This window comes from Poecilia latipinna, unplaced genomic scaffold (genome assembly GCF_001443285.1).
Source record: "Poecilia latipinna isolate Pla-1442-1.1 unplaced genomic scaffold, P_latipinna-1.0 Scaffold643, whole genome shotgun sequence".
Taxonomy (NCBI): domain Eukaryota; kingdom Metazoa; phylum Chordata; class Actinopteri; order Cyprinodontiformes; family Poeciliidae; genus Poecilia; species Poecilia latipinna.
Genome location: NW_015113259.1, coordinates 229,956 through 248,373, shown reverse-complemented (window position 1 = coordinate 248,373; position 18,418 = coordinate 229,956). Strand labels below are relative to the sequence as shown.

General features: G+C 39.1%; 1 protein-coding gene across 10 annotated transcripts in view; it reads right to left on the bottom strand.

Moving 5' to 3' along the window:
* tcf12 (transcription factor 12) overlaps nt 1–18,418 on the bottom strand; it is a 96,388-nt gene that overhangs the window by 31,478 nt on the left and 46,492 nt on the right. For 8 of the 10 annotated variants that reach the window (XM_015043658.1, XM_015043659.1, XM_015043657.1 and 5 more), the window contains exons 6-8: nt 15,206–15,267; nt 12,371–12,503; nt 11,563–11,615 (exon numbers count right to left, since the gene is read on the bottom strand). In XM_015043658.1, coding sequence (XP_014899144.1) covers nt 11,563–11,615; nt 12,371–12,503; nt 15,206–15,267 — 248 coding nt within the window. Of the gene's footprint in view, nt 1–740; nt 973–11,562; nt 11,616–12,370; nt 12,504–15,205; nt 15,268–18,418 lie in introns of those variants that run through there. The other 2 variants (XM_015043666.1, XM_015043667.1) reach the window with 2 other exon arrangements.

The following is an 18,418-nucleotide window of genomic DNA, read 5'->3' as shown; positions in this document are numbered from 1 at the left end:
AATTACTTCAGTGGCTTCGCCGTGAAAACAGCAGAAGAAAAAAGACAGGCGCAAACGGCACTAAAACACTGTCAAGCACCTTCATCACGCATGTATACACAAAAAGAAGCACTCACAACACAGAGCATTTTCAGAGCAACAAAAATCAAAGAGGTGATTACAGAGAAGTTCAGAAATCACATTAGGCTCCCTGTGGTGTCCAGAATGCCAAAGTGATTAAAAACAGATGGAATAACAGCAACACTGGTGCTTGGAGCTCAATCTGCAAACAGGAAAGTCTAACCTCAACAGGCAGCCTCTTTGCCTTAATCATTCCCAGACTCCCACTTGTTATTATTTCAACCAGGTCTTAGAGCTGAAGGAACCAGCCAGTAAAAATAAATTCAAGACTTGCAAGAAATGCTTGGTTCTGTGCATGAGAAACTTGTCCTGAGCTGTAAAGTCGAATTGGACCAACATAAAGTTTAAAGCACTTTTTACACACTCGAACCCACTGGATGGTAATTACACAGAAACAGTAGAACTGATGTCATGGAAAATCAGCAGGAGTAGCCGTGCATTTCAACACGCTGAATCCTGTGTTTTCACCTGAAACGACTAAAACACAAAACTTAGGCGAGCTTAGAAACGCAGGCAGACCGAAGCTGAGGAGGAAACACACACTTCTTCTCACAGTTCGTCTCTGTGTCCCTCTCTCACACACACACACACACACACACATTCCCAAAGAGACTACTCACCGATTTCCCGTTGTAGTAATACATTAAAGAGTTACTGCCCATTCCAGGGACTGGGTAGGCGCAATACATTATAGCTTCAACTATTTAGGTGATAACGGTGTTATTGCAGCAGCGCACTAGCTTTCTCTCTACACATACATCCAAACCGTTCAAAAGGGACTAATAATTCTTTCAGTACTGGCCTCCACACAAGACCCACTCAGAGGAAACTTATGCAAAGCAGGATCGTACCACTGCACGCTGTGGGAAAGGGGGGGGGAGGCTGCAAGAAGGGAGTGGCTCGCGTGGTACATCCCTCGCTTAAGCCTCTAAATGCTGAGGCCAAGAGGAAGAGAGGATGGGGGGAAGGGAAGCGAAGGGGAGGTGGGTCGAGAGAAGATAAAGGGAAGTGGGTGGGACGGAAAACAAACGTGTGAGCGGATTTAGAGAGGGAAAGAAAGAAAACGTTTAATTCCAGGCATAAAAAAATGCAGAGAGAAAAAAAAATCCAGCTTTTCTGCAGGGTAACCCCCGACAAACTGGAACTAAAATAATGGCTTTCTAAGCAGGATTTCATTAATATGTGTGGCGATCAAATGAATGCTTAAATAAGCACAGAGAGCCCGTTCTCATCCCAACGTTTTAATCCCGAGTGTCTAATCTTTTTGTTTTTGTGATGATGAAATGAGTCTGCAGGCAGCGGAGCAAATTATTTGTAAGGAGACAACAACCTGGAAACCGATTTTTACCTGCTCCCACACATGGATCAGTTCCCAATTAGGAGTTATTAGAGGGAGAAAGTGAAACCTACACATGTAGGGAAGGGAAAAACCGTCCAAAACCCTTGGAAACGGAGGGAAAAACAGAGGGAAAGTCGAGTCTTTTCAGTTTGGTGTGTTCAATATGAGCGCTGCGGTGTTATTTGACAGGAACCTTTTGCTGAAGTGGCTGCAAAGAAAGTTTTAAAGCATGCAACAGCTGCAGAGGGGTTTGGCTTGTGACGTCAAACAGGAAAATAATGCTCCGTTTCCTAAACGCTGGGGGCCTCAGACGGGGGAGAGCGGTGAGGGGTGGGGGAACGAAACACTGACAGCCATTTTACCATGGTTTACTGTCACACAGCTCCCCATTACCTTTATAAGGTGGAGGGGAGCAGAAGAAAAGAGAGGATGGATACCATATTCCAGTGAGAGCGCAGTCTGCCTGGAGCCTTTCATGTGCGCCACTTGAAGCCTGCTGGACTGAACCCAGGCCTGTAGACTCATTGAGAACATTACAGTCATAGAAAGATGAAAGCCTCCACTTCCCTGACAAAACTAGGCCCTTATTATGCTTTTCCTTTTAGCACTGTTATTATTTATCCCCCTTTCTTCTCAGAATCTCTTTTAAACTCATCCAAAACACTGGCTCTACATGTTGTTGCCGTTTTATATTTGGCTCCGTTTCAAGTTGATCCTTCAAGGAAAAATTGCTAACAAGGGAAACGTTTGAAGGGGTCCAAAGCAAGTCCAGACACAGAGCGCAGAGCTGCACGAGGGGGGTGGGGGAAGCAGGAATGGAAAGGCACTAACGAAGGAAATAAGATCGCACAACACGACCAGATGATTTAGGACAAAACAACCTCAATTTAATTCAGCTATAACAAGCATACCACACAATCCAAAGCTTTGTTTCAGTGGGAAGTGTTTAAGAGAGACGCAACTCTCTGCACCTGTTCACGTCAAACACTACAAGGTGCTTTTCAGGAGATTTGTTTGGAGGGTTCAAGGCAAATCCACAATCTGAGCTCACTTCGATCTCATGAATGGATTTAGCGGTGATGTCATCGGGCAGGAAGATTGTTTCTGGTAAGAAGATCTGGTTCTAATTAGGGAAGGTCGACTCAGAGAGCAGGGGGACGTTAAGGATTCAGACCCTCCAAACCCCCTGACTGCAATATTCTGAATGGCTTTAACACATTTCAGACTTTTGGTGGAAAAACAGGAAAGAGGAGATGCATGAAGGGAGATTTCTAATTTTCAACCTGTTCAACCAAATGAGGAACAATTTGACTAATATTATATTTATACCAAGTTCTAACAGGTTTAGGAAAAACAGATCTATATCAATATATATTAAAAAAAACTACACCGTTGTATGAAAAAAGTATTCACATGCTTATAGGTTTCTGAGTAAATGTTTATTACGGGAAAAAATCTTTTTTAGACTTATATGAAAATATAATTTCTGTCATTAACTAATTAACCACATTTTTAGAGTTTGATTTTAATAATGAAATCAACTGTCATTTCACTACAGAAAAAATATATAAAGATGCAAATGGATTTATTTATGATTCACCATTTATTTATTTTTGCGAAATTTTTGATTATTTTGGCACATTACCTTCCGTTTTTGTTATTTTTACACACATTGTCTGTTTTGCACTTAAAGATGTATTTATCTGGATGGCTGATTGATGTTTAGTTGTTTATGGTGCAGTTGCTTTTGAGAGAAAGTTTATACTGTATAAGATGTTTTTCTTCAAACTATTCATTTTCATTCAAGTCAATTATGTCAACATGCGGCATGTTAATTTTAAACTGTAAATAAATTAAATAAACAAATAAAAATAATCTTAAAGCTTAATGGTGTAATATCTTATCCACATTTTCAAGCCATTTTTGGTGAGCAAAACTAAAAAAAAACAAAAAAAACAAAGAATTACAGAAATAAAATAATAATAATAAAAAAAAATCTCCAAAGTGGAGATTCAAAAAAACATTTTTGTGATCATGTGATGCTACAGCTGCTTCTTTGTACCCAAAACTGTTTTATACACTAGAATCAAGAGTTTTATATTGGTTTTCCATAATGTTTGCTCTCTTTAAACTGTGCATCTTGCTGTTTAACACAATTATAACTAGAAAAGTATGGCATGATTCAATAATCAGGGCTTTTCTGCTGTAAATGTACACAAACATCTAAAACTGCAGCCATATTAATATAAATAAGTTCAGGTGGGATTCTGTTAAGATCTTTAAAATACTTTCAGATGAAATTCATTGACTACCTAATTAATTTTGACTACTACTTAATAAAACTATTAAAACCTCTAAAACACAACTTGTAAAACAAAAACAAAAACAAGATTACATTTCCTGACAAAGATCTTGTTAAAGCCACATTATCTTTTTTCAGCATTTTGGAAAATGTCTAAAACTGTAATTCAGAGGAATATGGGAGCTGACCATGTAAAAGACAGGGAGAAGATACGCATCAGCGGGGAGAAAGAGACGTTGTAAGTCTGAAAGATTAGACTAATCTGATTTCAGATGATAAGGGGGAGATTGTTTTGTTCTGGCAGGAGCAGGGAAGCTTCTGCATCGCAGGGGAGACAGATATGACAAGGCTGAGGAGAGAAATGTCAAACTGATTCAAACAAACACCTAAAAACTGCCCAACATCACCGTTTGGAAATGAGCATGATTTTATCTGGGTAAACAAGCTCTCCTTTCTTTTGTGCTGAATCAATTACAGCTTTCTATCGAGCAGAAACACGGCTTTCACGTCTCCGGCGCAGATGGAGACAGCATGACCACAAGCTCATTCATGGTATCTACGAATCCGAAGACTTGGCAGCCTAGACGCTGCTGCATACTGTACTTACCGCACATGTAGAAATACTTTGAAGTAAATTTTTACTGACATTTTTACAGTGTTGTCCTGAGTAATTGACAGGCAGTGTCAGACGGTAAACTAACAACAGATGAGCTTTTAACGGTGTGAGGTATGAATTGTAAAAACTAAGGGGCTCAAAGGCATTTTATTACTATCCTAAAACATCATGATGATGGTTCAAAAAGCTGAGATGTTTAAGTGCAGCTGCAGCTCAAACATTTACACAGCAGACTGATACTTGGTTCTCTTTCTCTACTGCTTCTAATGTCCAGAATGAACACAAATGCCTGACAATGCGGTGGACTCGGTTCGATTGGGGACCAAAATTGCAACATTTGCTACATTTTGAGCTCTTGTGATTCGCTTTCACACTGCACTGTCAAGCGAACCAAACGCTTTGAGCAACCTGTTCCCCTCCTCGCCTGTGGTGGCGCTGCACTAAGAACCACTGAAGTAAACGACATGAAAACCTCTGAAGAAGACATGAGCACAACTCCCTTATTCAACAAATGTAGACCAAAATGGAGAGGCGTCCAAAAGACCACGAGTCATTTCTCCTGCTAGCGTTTACTAGTGCTTTAGTCCACTTCCTGTTTTTGGAGCGGCCTCCAGTCCACTCAGGATTTGAACCACACTTCAACCGAACACAGATTTTTAGGTTCACATTTTTGCTCCGCATCAGAGTTTGATTGCACATTCACACCTCCCCGAACAAACCGGACTTTCTAAAATACTCGTGGTGACGTACAGAGCTTTAAATGTCGGGCTCCTGATCATCTCCGTCAGCTTTTAACCAAATATTCTGCTGCTCTTGGCCTTCGTTCTCAGTTTTTAAATCTCTTGGTTGCTCCACGTACACAGTTAAAAAGTAAAGGGGACCAGAACTTTCACTCGGTAGAACAGTTTGCCTTTGCAGCTCCGTTTTGCTGAGTCTGTGGAGGTTTTTAAAAAGCAACTAAAAACATTTTTATTTTCCCAGGCTTTTATCTCTTGATTTTTCTTTTGTGCAACGCTTTGTGATTTTATGCCTGTGGAAAGCGCTTTATAAATAAACTTTACTTACTTGTGGAAACAGACTAGATTTCAGTTAAAGCAGACTAAGCAGGGTGAATGCACCATGTTTAGTCAGTCAAGTGTCAGGAAACTGACACTTTACAACCTGCTTCATTAAATCCAACCTGGTTAATGGAAGCTAGTCTGTAGGACAAACTCCATGAAGAAAAGCAAAACAGCCTCTAACTTTTTGTGAGCAGCTCTGTGATAAACCAGCCACTTGTCCTGGGTTGTTCCCATCCCCTCACCCCATTGCTGCTGGGACTGGCCCCACCCAATCTGACCAGTATAAAACCACCATACACACACAGAATGGATGCCAGTGTTTGAACTCAACTGTAGGAAGGAAGGAACAAAAAGACAGCACTGAATGGTATAAGTATTTCTAATAACACGCCGATTTATTTCTCAGTATCTGTGAATTATGGACCTTTTTGACACAACCAGAGACTCTGAGCTTCCTGCTGCATCGCCATGTATTTACTGCGCTGCAGCAGCAAGGCTCAGACAGTCTCTAAATAACAAACACTCTACCTTGGTGATTGTTGACAGGCTGCGTTCCTGTTTCTGCCAGCGATCTGAAATCAGGGTTTGAATTAATGCTGCAGACTCACGCAAGGCCAACATGAATAATTTACAACAGCGGTGAATGCGCGTAATGACTTTAATGTGTGTGCATTATTTTCACTCTCTGTCCTTTTAACTCCTTGCTCTCCTCGTAGATGAAAGAGGCCCGGTCTCTGGCTTGTTCGCCTGCTCTATTATCTCAAGCCTCTAATGCATGTGGTAAATTTCAACAACCCAAACAAAGATAAACGCGAGGCCCAGAGGTCCCAGAGGTGACTGCGACTGTTTAGCATCACCACGTCAAACCAAGTGTGTCTATCTAATCAGCCATCTGATGAGGGCATCTCCAGGGAGAGTACTAACTGGGGTCGGGTCACAGATTCAAATACTGCCCCCTGCCAGATGTAGGTAGGAAACTTTTCATCTCCTGCAGCAAAATGTAATATCTAGGAGGTAAACTAACTACCTGTCTGCACGACTCGATGCACAAACAGTGATCAGAGGGTGCAGTAAGATCTTACACATCAGCTCCTGATTCATAATGTTTTCTAGTTGAACAAAGTTGAAAGAAGCACAAAGTTCAACCTCAGTGTCAGGCTTTGTGGGGGGTTTTGTGCTGCACTTCTTTTATGATTCATGCATCAGCCCATTAGTTTCTTAGAGATGATGAAAGTTTTTAATCATGTTACCACAAGTTTGACCTCTAACTGGTGGCAGGGTTGAAGAAGTTGCAGTGTTTTTCAGTTCTGCAGATCACTTTAAGCAACTCATCCAAAACGTTTTTTAGAGAAACATTTCCAAGTTACTAAGGCAGATGGCAGAAGAAGATGAGAAGATTGGCATTCATGCATGAAATTATTTTGAATTCTTGACTTTAACTTGCAGAGCGCTGCTTGGTTAAGCTTGTTCCTATATTAATGAACGCTACATAATCTAACTCAGGGGTGGCCAAGTCCAGTCCTCGAGAGCCACCATCCTGCAAGTTTTAGAAGTATCCTTACTCCAACAGACCGGGATCAGCTCTACAGAGGCCTGATAACGAGCCAGTCATTTGATTCAGGTGTGTTGAAGCAGGGATGCATCTGAAACTTGCAGGATGGTGGCTCTCGAGGACTGGACTTGGCCACCCCTGATCTAACTGCAACGCTAAAGTCCTCAAATAAGAATATCTTAGTAGCCAATAGGGCCAGATGTAAAATCTGAGAATGAGAGCGGACGTCTTTTGCTTTTACGTTGTGTTGTGAGTCTTGACTCATAAAAACCAGCTCAGTCTGCTGTGTTTTCTCAGCAGATTGTTCAGATTTAGCAGCTATGTAGCGTAATGTTATAAAGGCTATAAAAATCCTAAGGATCATAACATTATAATAATTCTGCAAATATGAATAAAATTCAAGGAATGTCGTCAAAGAGCCACAGACAGTGCCTATAAATCTGCAATAAAAGGACATATCAACAAATACTTGAATTAAACTTAATAAAATTGTTGAAAGTAATATATTTAAACGTCAAGATCAGACTCCCAAAATTCAAGATGCACCTCTACACCTCATTTCCTCAAAGAACTTAAACAGTTCTCCAAAACAAATAAGAAAAATGTGACTCTGTGATTGATTTGTTTAAGTATTTAAAGTTTAGATGCATGTTTCAATTTCAATTTTAACTTTGTGTCGATCTGCAAACAAAACTAATTTACCTTCTTCCTGTTGAAATCACATTTAATTATGTTAATATCTGAAGAAATCTAATTTAAACCATGCACACTCAAAAATATTACCTACAGGCGATAAATACAAATTGTAGTTTTTATGAGAGTACAACAGGAACTGATTTTTTTTTCTAGCATCTCAATCGTAACTGAACTGATTTTATCCAGTTGAGTCTCGTCAACTGGATAAATACAATAAAACATTTATATTAAATTTTATTGTTAAGTATAACTTGATGTATGCTGTGGAATGCAGTACAATTATTATTGTATTGTATTATTATTGTAAAAACAAATGCAAGTGAAATAAACATTTTTCTGGAGACAATTAATTGTTTAGATTAACCAATTAATCAAAAAAATGATTAATAATATAAGCCTTAATAATAAAGCCCTTAGTGGCAGCTCAAAATGTTGCAAAATAAATCAAAGGTTTAACTTGATTAATTGATCTAACTTTTCTGAAAAACTTAAATCATTCTGGAAAATAAAGTGAGCAGATACCTGATTTTATCTTAAATCTTTTATTAATATTGCTTGTATTAGTATTATTATTCTGCTAATGTTTCATTTAATATCCTGAACTTGTTTTTTATCATGAAATACATTAAAGATGCTCATTGTTTTTCAGTTTCTCAGTGAAGTCAGTGTTTCTGAAAACAGACAAGTTGTTTTAATGCAGGCCATGTGTGTGGCTTTACAGTTAAATTGCATCTAATTTAACACCAAGCTGTTCTTTTACAGTCCCACCCTGCTGTACTTCAAACCAGAAATAATAAAACATCCTCCCTTTCTTTCAAAAATAGATAAATCAGGTTTCTTCTGCCGTGTGTTGTTGTTATCTCTTGTTTTTCAGCTGTTAAAGACAAACTGATGGAAAGATGGGCAAAACTGTCTGAATGTCATGCAGAAGACAGCACTGCGAGGAACATTTCTAGGTCTTAAGATTCAGAGCCTTGAGCACACTTCCTTTCTTACAGCTCACACAGTACAAATCTCTGAGAAACAAGGGTGTATGAGTGATCTGTCAAAAGCAAATGTCAATCTTTTTTGTCATCCACACTGAGGGTTCTCGCTTGCAAAACTCCCCGAGGGCAGAGGAATCTCAACCCACCACTTTCTTTTTCTTATCCCGGAGCTAGAGCGTCACCAAAGCCAGGGAGGAAGTGTCACATCAAAACGCTACGCCTCTGACAAGGGGAGGAAAAAAAAAAATACACTGTTTACACAAACAAGCTGACACGCAGACGAACACACACATACAGATCGTGCCCTTGCAGATTCCCATAAATATCCTACAAGATGCAAGTTTCCCCCACGAGCTACAAAACGCTCTCTCTCCTCCTCCTCCTCCCTCACTCCTGTCAAGACAGGTGCCCACGCAGCTGCCCGTCAGCATCCTTCAGCGCAGCCTCTCATCTGTCCGATGACAGCACGCTGTCCCTCGCTCCTGGTGCTCAGTTTATGCAGCCCAACAATTTCAGGGAGCCAATTATAGCTGAGTAATCTAGTGTAATAAAACCGAAAGGATTTGTGCTTTGTGTAGCTTTTTCACAAACAAATTGATCTCGGAATTAAAGCCGCCGCTACATCCAAAGTTTTCAAGCAACATTAGACCACAGAGGAAAGTCTGTGTGCAGCTTGAAGAGGAGACTGTCTGTATATATGATGAAAAAAACCCATAAACATTTAACTGTTTGCAATCACCAGCTGGCCTGTCTAGATAGTCTTCACATCCTGGTGAGCTGCAGTGTCAAAAACTAAATGCACAGAGGATGTGCTCCTGTAAATATTTTGATTCAGCTTCATCATGGAGTGTACACACACACAGACACACAGACACACGAGCAGACGCGCAAACAGCTTGCAACTTGCAAACGCTCATCTGATTTAAACTCCGATAATTATTTTTAGACTTGGGGAGCAAGAATACAAGCCGGATAAAAAAAAAGAAGGGTTGTGGGGGGATTTGAGGATTAAATAAATAAATAAGAAAATTCCCAGCAGCAGACATAATGATAGGAAGCACTGTGTTGATCTGTTTTTTTTTTTTTTTTTTAAATCACCCCAGCTATTCAGGTCTCTGCTGGGGCCCTTGAGTTTGCTTACACCAGCAGAAGCTTTCAGCGGCATGTGCAGCTGCATTCATGCTTTACAGGTTTGCTGCAGGCTCCTCACACAGCTGCCTCTGGCACAGCAGATCAGGCTCCAGGTGCTGCCTTCCCCTCCACACTTCTTCAACATCACCTTCGCCGCTCCGCGTATCGCTGCTGGCAGTACAAGCACAGATTACGGCTGATAAACCAACCCTCCGCATACAGCTTGCACTCAAACGCCTCACTTTTGCTTCCAGTGACGCAACAGCAAAAACGCAACCAGAAAACCTCCGGCTTAGATGCTTCCCACTTCTGCCATCTACAGAAAACAGATTGAAGCTTTGCCTTCTCTGTCGGCAGCCTATAAGGCATCTATAGTGAGTTATTCAACAGTGCAATCTTTATTCTTTCAAATGGGATCAAAGACTAACTGGGATTATTCCTCCAAGCTCCGAGCTTTATCTTCTGAGCGGTGCGGAGTGACAAGAAGGAGCTGTATTTTATCCCATGCTCTGTCACTGTTTCTCCCCGTCCAGCATTGTGCTGCTTGATTGTACTCTTATGAGTCACAGAACCGCACCTGCGCCCATGTGTTAAGTACTGACAAATAAAAGCCCGGCGCCCATTTACACAACAAAGAGATGTAACCCGTGAGGCAGCCATTCTTTACCTCCCTCCCTCCGCCTGACAAGGCCTCAAATATATCACTTAGTTAAGAAGGAGGCAGCTCACGTTCCTGCCTCTGCCGGGGACCGGGACGCTCCCTCATGCTCCGACAAACTTCTTTTCAAACACAAATCCAGAAACAAAACACAAGCCACCCCTTTATGCTCGGTGCCCTGTTCCATATTTAATTTCAGACAGCGGTAGAAGAAGTGACGATTATCAGAGGCCTGAAAGGCAAATCCAATCTCAGACTCCCTCATCTCCCAAAAAAAAAAAAAAAAAAAAAACAAAAAGGAAAAGAAAGCCTGCCATTGTTTAAGGAAATGAAAAAAGAGGATTTTGGAGAAGCACTTGCTTCTTATTAAATATGGGGAAAAAATCTCATTCTCCCCTGTAAGTTCCTGAAAATTTAAGAAAACGTTTAATAAAATTCTTCACCAAACCACCGGGGTTTTAACAATGAACATCTAACTTACTGATTTATGCATATTAATGAACTCCAACACCCCCTGTCTAAGCGAATACAAGCTGAGCTCCACACTTCTCTGCATCCTAATGGTTTCTGCTCCGCCGGGATCATTACCAATAGAAATTTCAGATATTCTGTGCTATTAATCTCTGTCTGTCCTCCTGTTCAGCCACGTAATGACTAATTAAACATCAAAAGAGCAGAGCTGGGGATCCGCGCTGACAGCCTCTCCTTCTCCCAGGAGAGGCTGTGAGGAAGCTAGCCTGTGACAGGTCAGCACTGAAAATCAATCACCCCGAGGTCCACACTCACACACACACACACGCGCACACAATGATGCATGTAAGCCTGGACAAAAAAAGCTAAATAAGTACAGAAAAGGGTGTTTCCAACAGAGACCTTTGCATGTTAAGATTAAACAACAAGAATGCTAACAACAAACATCCCTGAGGTGTCACCGTCAAACAAAGCGAACAAACAAAATTTCCTGAAGTGCGGAGCGGATGTCAAGTCGGCTCTTTGTGTACATGCGTGGAAAGGGAGAGCAGTAAAAGAAGTGTGTGTGTTTGCTCAGGTAGGCTCACTGTGAGATCTATTTATATGAGAGGTAGATGATCTTCCACTCACAGATGAAGGCAGGCCAGGAGGGACCTTGCGAACCTTTTTTGTTTGTAGTGGATCTGTGAAAAGATGAAAGCGCACGGATTCATTTAAAAGCAAAAGAAAAAAGTAAAAAACAACTCAAAAACAAAACTTGTTTTGAGGAGGAAACTACGGATGCATTATGACTTAACAAGAACAAACAAGACACTTTCTTTACATTACATACAACAGTAACGTGGAGCAGAGAGGATTGATTTATCTACATGTTCTGATCTCTGACCGACAGAAAAATGTGGGTAGAGCTTAAACTAAGCCAACAACATGCACATAACGTTCAGAAAATTAAGTTTTTAAACATTTTGAAACTAATCTTTCTCTCTCCTTATTCTGGAAATTAGCAAATAGACATTTATTGGCCATATTAAATATCCTGAAACACTTTATTTACATAGCTTTCTAAAGGGCCTATTTTTAGCTTTACTTTGTAATTTTCTAAAGATTTTCCTCTGTGTGTTTGATAAGCCTCAACACTAATTTATCAATCACTGCAGCTATAAAAGGTAGCAGTGCTTTTTACAGCTTTACACAGCTGCCTGCTTGTAAACCAGCGCACTGAGATTTACTGTACATGCATCCCTGAGCGCAGCGCGTTGATAAACACTTCTCTACATCAGCAGTGGAATAAATAAGAAACATTTTAAAAGCTCCAGACTTCAAGATTGTGTACATTAGAACCTACGCTGCCTCGGAAACTTTAAATATTATTCTAAAATCTGCTTTATGTTCTTCTACGAGACATTTCAGAGGTTTCTTTGAAGTCGTTACGACTAACCGATGGGTGGAGCGTCTTGCAGAGAACGTCTTCTGGGATTGGCTGCATTGAAGGAGTAAAACGGAGCGGTGGATTTCCCCGACGTAGTCACAGAACTGGGACTAGTCAGAGCTGCATCTGGTCTGAGAGACGCCTGAAAGGTAAAGAAAACACAACGACAATAACATAAGTGACGCATAATTATAGATACTTATAGAATTACAAAAGACCAAAACAAATTCAACCATAACGGAGCAGCAGCGTTTAAAGCATCTACACGTCACGATGCCGCAAATATATTTGACCCCCTACAGCCTCAACAAATTGGGTTAAGCGTCCATTTAAGGGCTTGGTCTAATCAGACTAATCTGCTGTGGAGAGTCAGGATCATGGGAATAAGTACTATTCAGAGTGATGTGTAGTAGTTGGCAGAAAACAGGCTCAGCATGCCGAGTCGGCCAAGCACCGACACGGTGATCACACACACCTCAAAGACAAGGGTTTTATTTTAATAACGCTTTTTAAATACAAAGTGTCTTGCGAGGGCATTCATATTTACCTAATTCACAAGTTGTCATATTACAACAAGCTTCATTGAATTTTATTGGGATAATACATCCCTGGAGAAAATTAAGAGACCACTTAAAGTGATCAGTTTCTCCAGTTTTACTCTTTATAGGTAAATGATTGAGTAAAATGAGCATTGTTCTTTTATTCTATGAACTACTGACAGCATGTCTCCGAAATGCCAAGCAAAAATTTTGTATTTATTTGCAGAAAATGAGAAATAGCCAAAATAACGAAAAAGATGCAGGGCTTTCAGGCCTCAAATAATGCAAAGAAAACAAGTTCATGTTCATTCAGAAACAACAAAACTGATGTTTTAACTCAGGAAGAGTTCAGAAATCAACATGGTAATGGCAGCATCATGCTTTGGGGTCACAAGTTACAGGAATATGAATGCAGATAAATGCAGGCCAGCCCAGGAAGAAACTTGTGGCTTAGTCGGAGGTTCAGATTCCAACAGGAGGATTTACATAAAACCATATAAACATATCAGAATGGTTCAGATGAAGTCCAGAGAAAATCCCATTTTTATTTTGTGGCAACACCTGAGACATTAATGCTAACAGGCTTCCAATCTGGTTCATCCTGAGAAATTTTGCAAAGAACAATGGGGGAACATTTTGCATACCGCCCAAAAACTTGCAGTTGTAATTTTAAAAGTGATTCAACAAAGTATTTACTCTGGTGGGCTAAAAAAAAATGGAGATCACAAATTTAAGCTAAAAATGATTTTTACGCCATAAAATCCCAATAAATATAATAAAGTTTGTAGTTGAAACTTGACAAAATAGGATCAAGATTGTTAGGTTTGCATACACAACATGGTGTGAAAAAATAGGAATAAAACAAACAAACAAAAAAAAAAGGTTTCATCAAAAATCTTTGTTTGAAGGACAGTGAGGAATCTCCAGATTTGCTATTCGGGACTTTCAGCTGAATAAAATGTAAATCCTGAGGATTATCTCTCTCCAAATTCCTGTGAATTAAAATTTAATACAATTACCAGCAAACTGTTCACCTCACAGAGAGACGGGCAACAGAAGAGGAGGAACCAGGAGTCAAATTTTCACCGCTAGGAAGAGCGTAAACATGCAAAAGCTGAATTTTGTGTGAGACTCTGTGGTAAAAGAAAAATTCTTAGATGTATCATAGAAAACCCGACGTGGAAGAAAGCCAAACAGAAACAGTTTTAGTGAAGTGATATACGACCGATTAGGACAGCGCGCTCTTCTTCCAGCTCTGCCAAGAAACTCAGCAGATATATGAGTTTTATTACGGTAGGAGAAAACAACACAAACCAAATAAATAAAAAATAAATCAAACAAAAGAAAAAACAAGTTGAAGAGAGCCTGATTAAATTGGTGTTTACTGTTCATCCATCTGGACCAAACAAACTCACAGAGGAAGTACAAACAAATTATGTATTACTTCAACTGTAGCAAGCAAATGTTTAAATACAACTCATGTTGCTGTGAGCTGTTAGGTAAACACAAGTTATCTTAAGTTATAAAAACAAAAACTTTCTTTGGTGGAAAAACTCAAATGAAGGTCAAACATTTTAGTTTCTGTCAAAAACAAAACAACCTTTAGCAAATTTTAGATCACTACCTTCCTGTTCATGCTTTGAGTTAATTCATTCTTCTTTAGTTCATACTATCAATTATATTCAACAACTTGATTAACAACAAGACTGTAAACATCACACATAACCTGCAGCTTGAGGGAGTTTATAGCTGATTTAAAGCTGCACTTATGACGAATATCTTGTTGTAAAAGCAATCCAAGCAACCTTCTTTTCACATTTTTGTCTACAAATAGTATTTATCTGTTGGTGTCCAGAAAACTAGGTTTGATTATAACCAATATCGTTATCACAATGGGTTTGCAGATTCAGTTAATTTGATTTTACTCTCAAAATAAACCATTTTTGGGCTTCTGAACAGATTGCCTGTCACCTGTTTAACAAAAAAGCTACAAATTATTTACCTGAAATTTCTTTGCTAAATTCTTCTACTAAATTTTATTTATTAGGAAGAAGTAATGACTTCCAGTTTGCAGCAGTAATGGAAGAGCAACTCCTTTTCACCAAACTGCTCAGTTTCTATTGGAGGAGCTGCAACAATATCTGACTCATCACTGAGTTTGTTTACAACAGACTTTATTGTTCTGAGATTTACCACTTTCAGTTGTTTTCTCTGCACAGACAACCCACAACAGCTAAGAGTAAAAGATATCACTTGATTGAAAGAGTTTTCATCGTAGTATTGTGTTTTTGTCTATGAAACCTACCTGGCAACCAGATGCTCCAGGATCCCTCCCATAGCCAAGAAACGAAGCCCTCTCAGTTTTACCTGCAACAACACAAAGGATGGAAATAAAACCTGAATGGGGTTTTGCACAATGGCAGCATTGTTGTCAAGCTCGGTCTTTAGTGCTTCTGGCAGTGTGGGCAGGTACCGGGTCCTGCTGGTTCTCTGTAAAACTTTTCAGAAGAGGGGATCATGAAGTGCTCTGAAATGTCCTGGTACACAGCAGCGCTGACCAGGCCTTACGAAGTGGAACAACTTCAGCTGGGCTCTGATCAACAACCGTCTCAAGGCCGCAGTTTTCTCTGTCGCTTGTGACCGTTTCTCTCATTTTCCCTGGATAAAAACTCTTTTCTGGCTTGTTTTGTTGATGTCTTTTACTGGACAGCCTGTGATTGTGCTGTTGTCACAAGAACAACATTTTACTGGGGGATAAATTGTCCCTGTAATTATCCCAATAAACTATAATATTGTTTGTTTGTTTTTTTGAGACCATGTTCAAGTGATTTATTGATAATAGCATAAAATGTACGCACACCCTGTCAAAGACCAATAAACTTTAATTTTGTAAAGAACACTGCATTGGAACTGGAAAATTTTTAAAACATCCAAAAATAAAAGACGACAACCAAAAATAATAAATAAAATGGAAATAAAAGAAGCACTTACCACCAAAACCGTAAACAAAATGGATTATGAAAACTCCTTCAAAAATATTAATCATCAGAATAGAAATTATTGAGCTCAATTTAATGCTAATAATTAATTAATTGATTTTTAAAGTAACATTTCTGTTGCAAACTTTGTGTGGCATTCTACTTTTTTGAGAAACAAAATACAAAAGTGTACGTAAATTAAGGTAAAATATTTCATTCTACAATCTAAATAGTAGCTATACGAGTCTCACTGTTTAAATTATTGAAATAGTTCAATTATTCCTACATATTAAATCTTTAGCTGATAAAAACTGGAAACAAATATAAAATGCCAATCTGGATTTAATGACACATTTCTGTTCTTTACTTTGGAGACAAATCTCCCAGTCTGACAGGAAAGTTTTCTGCCAAATGTATAAATCACATTAAAGTGAACTCAGCTTTTTCTCCTCACATATATATATATATATATATATATATATATATATATATATATATATATATATATATATAGCATAAATATACTAAAAATAATCTAATACATGCAGAAAATAAAAAATCTCATCCTTCAGCAGAAGTGCAATGGCTCAGGGTGCTGTCAGCATGCAAAGGATGTTTTCAGTGAATTAATTGAGAGAGTAACAATTGTCAAAGTCCTTCGATCAGTGTCACATCCAGTCTGCACGGCTTAACGGAGAGCTAGCAAGCAGCCGTCAGGGGAGAAATAAAAATCTGAGCGCAGAACATACATGAATCACACACACATCACAACATCCAAACTCAGCAGTTTTACTCCCCTAGAAGAACAAACAAATAAACAAATGAGAGCTCCTCAGGGAGAATGATGAATAACTTTAACACCATCATGCATTATTTTTTGTCAGACTTCCAAATATTACAAGCACAGACACAAACCCTGGAACTAAACTCCGTGTTCTCTGGGGACGCGGTAAATATTTTTATTTTTTTTTGTGCGTTAAAAAACATGCATAGCCTGGATCTTTTGTTCCACAGTGACTGATCTGAGCCGCGTTTCCACCAGCGCAGGTGAACACAGGTACATCTAAGAGAATCCACTTGTGCTTATCTGAGCACTCCTGAAGGAGACAGTTGTTCTGCATCTGTGCACACCGTCTCCGGGGACGCAGGAAGCTGAGGAAATCAGGGAAGATGGTTTAACTGGCAAAGCTGCTTCTCCTCCAACAATAATGCGATACTGTTCTGAGCCATTGCTCTTGCGAAAGGAAATAGGATTAAGTTGTCGGTTACCACCAACGTTCACCATAATGGCAGGATGATGAAACGTCTCCTGTGACGAGAATTTCAATTTCTTTACTTTCCGTCTGATATGTAAAAGTGGTCCAGTAAGAATCATTTTTTATTCTTTAGAAAAGAGGTCTGCTCAAGTGCAAGAGTTAAATATTCATGGCCAGCATGTGTTTTGTCACACACACTGGTTTTGATATGAATAATTGATGGACGCTGTTGTAATTCAGGCCCAGCGAGCAGACAGATGTGAAAACACAGACACCGACTACAAGCTAATGCATTAAAGCAGCAGTTCAGATCTCAACTTAAAAAAAATGCCTCGTTAAAGAAGAACAAGCTTGGCTGTATAAAATTTGGGAAACTAGTTTGACACAGTTAAGTCTAAATTAAAGAGATGACTCAATATTCTGAAAAAGGGTTGTGTAAAACAACTTTATGAGTGGTTAGTATTTTACTGGCTATAGACAGGCGTAAGAATCTGTTCAGGGAATTAGGAGAAGTTTTGATGAAAGAGTTGAGCTAACCAAAAAAACCAAAAGCACCTGTCAGCATGCAAAAAGCTGTTCAGAAAAGATATTATGGATTTGATTGATTATTGAGACACATATTATTTGGTATCTTTAAATCAATACACATACATTTTTAAAACTGATCCTCACAGAAATGCATTGTTTTACGATCTTTTGCAAAATCCCCGTTTCATTTCCGAACAGAAACAAACTTACCGCTTGACTGAAAATCATTTTAAATCTAAATGTAATTAGCATAAATGAGTCTTTTGCTCTTCCATCACAGCAGAGTAAAAGAAATAAATAAATGATCTTCTTAGATTTCAATGTTAGGCTCTCAGTAAAAAAAAAAAAAAATCAACATTTTCAATTTATCCATTGCTAATTTCCACAAATTGCTAATTTCAACAGTCAACCCAGGTAAGAAGTTTAGCTTTTCAGATAATCTAATCTGATCCTCTTGGCTTCGGCGTGGAGCTCATCACTTCAGATGGAGCTGAGTGAACGCTACAGCAGCGCCAGGTTTCCTTTCAGCTCAGATTAGAGCCAGCTGGGTGTGACCGCCGTCTTCACCACAACGCCATCCTAGCACAATATCATTTACATTTCTACTCATTTCAAACTGCTTTTAAAAACAAGAAAACAAGCAGGACAGAGAAAACATGTGCATACACAACCAAGAACAAAATAAGAAAGAAGAAGTGATTTAAAATCTTTTTTTTTTTGGCTATCTTTATGCGTGAGCAGTTCTTTATCAAGTAA